The 8,161-nt window shown below is 32.7% G+C and overlaps 1 protein-coding gene across 1 annotated transcript in view; it reads right to left on the reverse strand.

Annotated features, from left to right (window-relative positions):
• Window positions 1-5,441, reverse strand: part of LOC107706837 (5'-AMP-activated protein kinase subunit gamma-3-like) — an 8,145-nt gene extending 2,704 nt beyond the window's left edge. The window contains exons 1-9 of the mRNA XM_016510674.1: window positions 5,348-5,441; window positions 4,279-4,315; window positions 4,069-4,175; window positions 3,864-3,945; window positions 3,715-3,777; window positions 2,244-2,446; window positions 1,983-2,148; window positions 1,870-1,907; window positions 1,600-1,746 (exon numbers count right to left, since the gene is read on the reverse strand). Coding sequence (XP_016366160.1) covers window positions 1,600-1,746; window positions 1,870-1,907; window positions 1,983-2,148; window positions 2,244-2,446; window positions 3,715-3,777; window positions 3,864-3,945; window positions 4,069-4,175; window positions 4,279-4,315; window positions 5,348-5,365 — 861 coding nt within the window. The 5' untranslated portion in view covers window positions 5,366-5,441. The remainder of the gene's footprint in view (window positions 1-1,599; window positions 1,747-1,869; window positions 1,908-1,982; window positions 2,149-2,243; window positions 2,447-3,714; window positions 3,778-3,863; window positions 3,946-4,068; window positions 4,176-4,278; window positions 4,316-5,347) is intronic.
• Window positions 5,442-8,161: the final 2,720 nt, after the last annotated feature.

Consider the following 8,161-nt stretch of genomic DNA (forward strand, 5'->3'; position numbering starts at 1 on the left):
TTTTTTTCCATGTTAAATACCAAACAATAAAATAAAATAAATGTAGCAAAACTACATGGAGATATGCAAAGGATCAATTTATATAAATTAGTAATTTCTAACTAATAAGATCAGCCTCAGAAATAAAACGAAACAAAACAAAAAAAAATAATAATTAAATCAATTTAAATGAAAAAATAATTATAATAATAATGACAGTTAAAAATACAATTAAACAAAATATAATAAATAAAATTTAAACAAAATGACATTTGTTATAAAACAAAATAACAAAACATGACAAGTCAATAAAATCTAATGCAAAACAAAACAATAAAATAGAATAACATTTGCAAAAAAAGACAAGACAAAAAAATTAAATGCAACAGTTTTTGTCAGTACTAATTTCTTATAAACTATAATTTAAAAAAATAATTGAAATTTTATTTTAATATAAATATATCATGTAAAACAGAGATCCTTACTTCATTCTTGCCTTTCATTTTTTTCCATGTTAAATACCAAACAATAAAATAAAATAAATGTAGCAAAACTACATGGAGATATGCAAAGGATCAATTTATATAAATGAGTAATTTCTAACTAATAAGATCAGCCTCAGAAATAAAACGAAACAAAACAAAAAAAAATAATAATTAAATCAATTTAAATGAAAAAATAATTATAATAATAATGACAGTTAAAAATACAATTAAACAAAATATAATAAATAAAATTTAAACAAAATGACATTTGTTATAAAACAAAATAACAAAACATGACAAGTCAAAAAATCTAATCCAAAACAACACAATAAAATAGAATAACATTTGCAAAAAAAGACAAGACAAAAAAATTCAAAGCAACAGTTTTTGTCAGTACTAATTTTTTATAAACTATAATTAAAAAAATTATTTAAATTTGATACATTTTATTTTTAATATAAATATTTCATATAAAACAGAGATCCTTACTTCATTCTTGCCTTTCATTTTTTTTCCATGTTAAATACCAAACAATAAAATAAAATAAAATAAAATAAATGTAGCAAAACTACATGGAGATATGCAAAGGATCAATTTATATAAATTAGTAATTTCTAACTAATAAGATCAGCCTCAGAAATAAAACGAAACAAACAAAAAAATAATAATAATTAAATCAATTTAAATGAATAATTATAATAATAATGACAGTAAAATAAATAAATAAAATGTAAACAAAATGACATTTGTTATAAAACAAAATAACAAAACATGACAAGTCAAAAAATCTAATCTAATCCAAAACAAAACAATAAAATAGAATAACATTTGCACAAAAAAAAGACAAGACAAAACAAAAAAAATTAAATGCAACCGTTTTTGTCAGTACTAATTTCTTATAAACTATAATTTAAAAAAATAATTGAAATTTTATACATTTTATTTTTAATATAAATATATCATGTAAAACAGAGATCCTTACTTCTTGCTTTCCATTTTTTTCCATGTTAAATATCAAACAAAACAATAAAATAAATGTAGCAAAACTACATGGAGATATGCAAAGAATCAATTCATATACATTTGTAATTTCTAACTAATAAGATCAGCCTCAGTTTAGAACACACTTCCTTACCTCAGCCTTGACGATTCTGTCAATAACAGTTTCCAAAGTCTCGTCAGGGTAACATTTAATGACTCCTTCCACATAACAGCGTCTCCTCCGCACGGCCTCCTGCATGCTCATGCTCAGGTTATTGTAGGTTTTCTGCGCTGCAAGATTCTGCCAAAAGAAACGGTGGCAGTCAACTAAAACATCACCATACAAGATACTGGTTACAAGTTCTCTCAATAAGCCAGTTCTGCCTTTAATGTCAGAAATTAAAAAAGGAGAAGAGATTCTCACAATCACGTCAAATCTGGAATACAGGGCGACCACCTTGCCTAGAAGAAAAAAAACGGAAGTTCAATATTCTGTTTTTGTCCTGTAACATGACTTTATTTTGCTTGTTTAAGTACCATCGTCATCCACCACTGGGAGAGCGGAAACACGTCGCTCAACAAACACAGAAAGTGCATCATACACAGTGGCCGTCTGTGAGACAGTCGCCACGTCTGTGAAAGTTCCTATTCCTGCATCTTTAACTTGCATCTTCAAGAAGCATGGCTTGGGCACCGAGGCTCCCTAAAGATGAAGAGGAAATATACACATTTATAAACATGCTGAACTGTAAAATCACGAGTTCAAATAAAACTAACAATTGGATTTATTCGTCTTACAAATATATGAAGGAACTTGAGGATTCTCTTATGGGTCAGTATGTGAAGGACATTTCCAGACTCTGGGTCAATGACTGGCAGCCTGTGGATTTTGTGTTTCAGTAAAGAGTAGACGGCATCAAAGAGGCTGTGTACAGACAGAAAAAACATGACCACAAAACCAGTCATAAGGGTCAATTTTTTGAAATTGAGATTTATACACGCTGAATAAACAAGCTTTCCACTGATGTATGGTTTATTAGGATAGGACAATATCTGGCAGAGATACAACTATTTGAAAATCTGGAATCTGAGGGTGCAAAAAAATCTAAATATTGAGAAAATCGCCTTTAAAGTTGTCCAAATGAAGTTCTTATATATAAATACATATTATAAAATATATTATAAATACATACACTACTGTTTGTGTTTGAGCTGAGTAAGATTTTTTTTTTTGATAGAAATGTTTTTCAGCAATGCATAATATTTATCAAAAGTGACAGTAAAGGCTTACTGTATTCTGAAATATTATTGCAATTTAAAATAACTATTTTATATTTGAATATATTCTAAAATGTAATTTATTCCTGGGATGCAAAGCTGAATTTTTAGCATCATTACTCCAGTCTTCAGTGTCACATGATCCTTCCGAAATCATTCTCATATTTGCTTCTCAAGAAACATTTCTTATTATTATCAATGTTGAATAGTTGTGCTGCTTAATATTTTTGTGGAAATATGTTTGTGATACATTTTTCGGTTGCACTTTATTTTACAGTATGTGTATTTGCATGTACTTAAAAGTGTACTTACCTAAGAAAGTACTGGTAATATAAGGTTGCTACATGGGAAAAGGGTAGTTTCAGGGTTAGTACCTAGTTATTACCTAGTTATTGTAATTACAAGTAAATAATAAGTACTTGAGGAACAGGACTGTAAAATAAAGTGCTACCCAGATTCTTTGATGAATAGAAATATCCGTAACATTATAAATGTCTTTACTTGATCAATTTAATGTATCATTACTGAAAAAAGTTACAAATCTTACTGACCCCAACCTATTTAAAATTCTAGTTATTTTTTTAAATCTAAAACTCATACATTAAAAAAATATATTATTTGTTTTTATAATTATAGACATATAAATGAAATAAGTGAGGGGTAATTAGAAGACAGTATCTAAACTGACAATCGAGATTCTTTAATAGTCTTTTTTTTTTAATTGGGAAATTTATTTAATTTAAATTTTTTTTAATTGTTGCATAGTTGACTGATTTTAAAAATAAAAGGCTCAAAATATCAGGTTGAGGAAATAATTAGCATGAAATAGACTGAGGTCGAATACTATTTCAAGTCACTTAGTTATCATCTACCAAACGAAACAATATCTGTCTCATGCAGCATTATGTGGACAGTCAATGCAAAATCAATATGATTCAAACCACGAAGGACAACACAAGGAGATCATTAGACAAGAGGCAGAGATCGCAACCCACCATGGGTGACCTGTAATACCGATGAAGAATATTGATGAAATCTGTGATTGTCAGCATACCTGGGGAAAAAGGCAAGAGAATGAAGGAAACAAGAGAACTACTCATATAGATAAAAATAACATGCACACACTCTGATCAGTCTTACCCACAAATCTCTGCAGTTTGTTGTCCCATAAAGGGGCCGCTCTCAGGCCATTTGCAACCAAAGCAAAGAAGGCCTTCTTTACCTGCATCGATACAATAGATGTGTGTTCACCTCTTCGAAACAAATTTTTTTTCTAAATGAATTATTGTGGTCATTTTTTAATTATATTAAATGAAAACACTTTCTGCATTTACTGCATCCCAACCTGCAGTGTGGTGTCAAAAATGACTAGTTTGCAGCTGGTGGGAATTGCATCATAACAACAGTGTTTCTTCATGAAGTCCATATAAGCTTCTGCATTTGGATCGGGGTCTGGAGAGACGTGAAACACACCAAACAACATAGAATATTTAAGATGCTGTATGTAAATGAATGCCCATCATCAAACAGACTTATGAAATGTTCGTTGACCTACCTACGCTGTTCATTATATAGTCCTCATGGCAATCGTCCTGTTGGGAACAAAAAAAAAAAAACGTACACCATTACATTTTCTTTTAAGGACCAATTTGCTCAAAAATTTTAATTCTTAAATTAGCAAATGCAAATCAGGTAACAATTATAATAAGCATTATCTTATCAAAACATAGTTTTCATTACATGTCTGTCTTAAAAGGGTAGTTCGACTAAAAACAAAAATCTTGTCTCCAGACCCCGATTCAAATGCTGAAGCTTACTTCGTGAAGAAACACTGTTGTTATGCTGCAATTCCAACCAGCTGCAAACTAGTCATTTTTTACATTTTTGAGGTTGGAATGCAGTCATTTTCCTCTGTGTAACAGAAAGTGTTTTCATTTAATATAATTCAAAAATGTAATTCTCATTAACCACAATAATAATAAAATATAAATATATAATAAAATAATCTTATACATGGACATGTAATGAAAACTACTGTTTCTCTATTATTATATAACTATTATTTTTATCTATATGATTTGATCTGTTTTCATTCCCTTGGCTTTTTCCCAGGTATGCTGACAATCACATATATACATATCACGCACACGCACACGCACACACACACACACAAATACAAATATATATATGCCTTTACTTATGTATATATAAATACACACACATACAGTATATATTTTGAAAATATTTATATGTATATACATTTATATATTTATATTATTATATTTTATATAAATATATTTAATACATAAACATAACATTTTTTTCTTAAATATATACATGCGTACATACAGACATATATGTGTATACATCTCATTGGACTTCCAAACCACTATTGTTTTATTATATTAAATTTCCCAAAGAGACAAGGTAATACACAGCAGTACCATGGTAGTTTTGTAAATAACGGTAAAAAAAAAACGACAACAAAAAAACATTGAATTATCACTTCTAAAAATTGTTTACGTTTAATTCAGTGTCTTGCCTAATTCTTTCCTTCAAGCCTTTATTTGAACCCACGCGTTTGCTTCACAGTCACACCCCTGAGAGAAGCTTTACTCTCTTACCTGCGTGCCAGCGTCCATTTGTGCGTGTGCACTACAGCCGAGCTTCTCCGCGCGCCGCGCGTCCCCGCTTCCTGCGCATGCTCGTGGAGGTCGGTTATTTAAAGGGGTCATATGATGCGATTTCAAGTTTTCCTTTCTCTTTGGAGTGTTACAAGCTGATTGTGCATAGATAAGATCCCTGAAGTTGCAAAGACTAAAGTCTCAAAACCAAAGAGATATTCTTTATCAAAGTTAAGACTCTGCCACGCCCCCCTAAAACGGCTCATTCTAACACGCCCCCACATATCTACCCCACTATGTGGAAATATTTGCATAATCCCGCCGCAAATGTGCACGCAAAGAAAGAAGGCGTGGCTTCAGTAACCGCAGTTAGTGTTGAAGCAGCATGTCAGGGAGACGCTGTGTGTTTCAGTGCGAAAGCAAAAGCACTTTATTTGGATCACTTACAACAGAACAGCAATGCATTTTATGGACGACCGTTTCATGAACCTAGGAGAGGAGGTAATTCTGACTTTGCTATGACAATCTGGCGCTTCTGAATCAGCTACTGTTTTGTTATTAGTTTAAGTATTTGCTATTGACTGTTCAAATGCGGAGTTTTGCGCATAGTGTGTGTGTGTGCGCGCGCGCGCGCGCGTGTGTGTGTGTGAGAGAGAGAGAGAGAGAGACAGCGTCACATCAAAGTGGAGTCAGCTGTCTTAACCGCGGCTTGTGTACTGCAGACACATACCAGCTTCATCACTGAGTCTGTCACGCGACTCTGTTCCCCTTTCGGGCTTGAACTGATGGTAAAACTAATGACATGATTTACTGTCTTTACATTTATTTTGAAAGATGAAGCTCGCGATTATGGTAAGGGGCGTTACATTTCCGACGAGTGCTTGCGGTGTTCGGCCAATCACAATGCACTGGGTCAGCTGGCCAATCAGAGCAGACTGCGCTTGTCAGAAGGAGGGACTTTATTATGGTAAGGGGCGTTTCATTTCCGACGTGTGCTTGTGGTGTTCGGCCAATCACAATGCACTGGGTCAGCTGGCCAATCAGAGCAGACTGCGCTTGTCGGAAGGAGGGACTTTGTAGAAAACGAAGCGTTTGAGAGAGGCGGGGCATAGAGGACCTACAATAATGTACAGTATTTGAAAAATAATGTGTTTTTTGAACATTAAAGCATGTCAACATATTCCGTTACACCAAATACACAAAATAATGATCTTTAAAAAAGCATCATATGACCCCTTTAAGACGCGACGCTTCCTCTAGCGCAGTACGAGCGATGGACAGACAACGCGACGGCGCAGTGAATTGAAGACCACCTATTTTAGTAGGATATTGCTGTACGAGTCTGGTTAAAAGCGGTGTGAAGGTGTCTTGTTTGACACTGACGGACCGCGCGAGAGCAGGCACGCGTAGCTTGTTCCAAATATAGCGCGTGGCCTGTGTGATATGCGCGCGACCGCCCATTGCTTCATGAAGGGACCAAAATTAACTTTACGCCACAACCTTCCAAAGGCCAGCAGAAATTTCTTCAATTTTGCTCGAAATACGTAGTCATTAAACCGGTTTTAATATTATTTCGTTAAAATAAAAAAAGTTCAGTGCAGAATTATCGTTAACTGAACATTACTATTACACACACACACACACACACACACACACACATATATATATATATATATATATATATATACACATACATACATACACACATAATATATAATATTAAGCAAGCACGTTCATTCAGTTTAGGTTATAGTACTAAAATAATCGCAACATTTTATTTAAAGGTGCCCTTGTTACACACGTACTATTATGATAACAATAAATTATGCATAATTACATGCAAGTAACCCTAAGAAAACCCTAATCCTAACCCTAACCATATAGTAAGTATATGGTTTTAAGGTGTCCTTGTTATACTATAAGAAGGACACCTTAAAATAAAGTGTAACCGTATTTTGATATATTATTTAATTGTTACACAACATGCCATTTTCATTAAAATCAGTTATTAAATTAAAACTTTTCTTAAAAAATGGGGTTACACTTTATTTTAAGGTGTCATGTTACAGTGTAATTATACATTTAAGTACTGAGTAATATTAATTAACTACATGCACTTAATATATGGTTAGTGTTAGGATTAGGGTTTGGCATTTAGGGTTAAGATTAGGATTTAGGGTTACTTGCATGCAATTATGCATAATTTATTGTTATTGTAATAGTAAGTACATGTAATATTTGTAACAAGGATGCCTTAAAATAAAGTGTTACCCAAAATACTTCATTACTTGATTGTTGCACAACTTGACAAGTCAAAAGAAATCTAAAAACGTTTCTTAAAAATGGCATGTATTTTTTAAACAATATGAAACCAACAAGAATACAAAGACCACATTTACATGTTTTAAACTACATTATTTTTCCGTTCTTTTGATCATTAATTCTCTTTTGACCCAAGATCATTGACCCAAGAGCATCATTGAGATCAGGCATTGATTTGGGTGATTTTGGGTCCATTTCATCCAAAAGGTGTTTAATAGGGTATTGCATATGGCACATGTTTTCAATTTTTTTCCCCTGGGCGAAAGAGGACGGAAGAGAACAGATAAAGATATGTAAGTGGAGTTTGATTATGTTTACCATGCAAAGTAAACCTGCGTTCCATGCGGCGCCATATAATGTGTACCCTGTGAAGTGAAGCACTTTGTTTACTCTCAAGAGCCCATTGGAAGCAGCACAGTAGCACAAAACACACAGTGCAGCCCACAAAATGACATGCACAGCATACTGTATAACTGCAGTATAACGTAATGG

This window comes from Sinocyclocheilus rhinocerous, unplaced genomic scaffold (assembly GCF_001515625.1).
Source record: "Sinocyclocheilus rhinocerous isolate Xijiao unplaced genomic scaffold, SAMN03320098_v1.1 scaffold2610, whole genome shotgun sequence".
NCBI lineage: Eukaryota > Metazoa > Chordata > Actinopteri > Cypriniformes > Cyprinidae > Sinocyclocheilus > Sinocyclocheilus rhinocerous.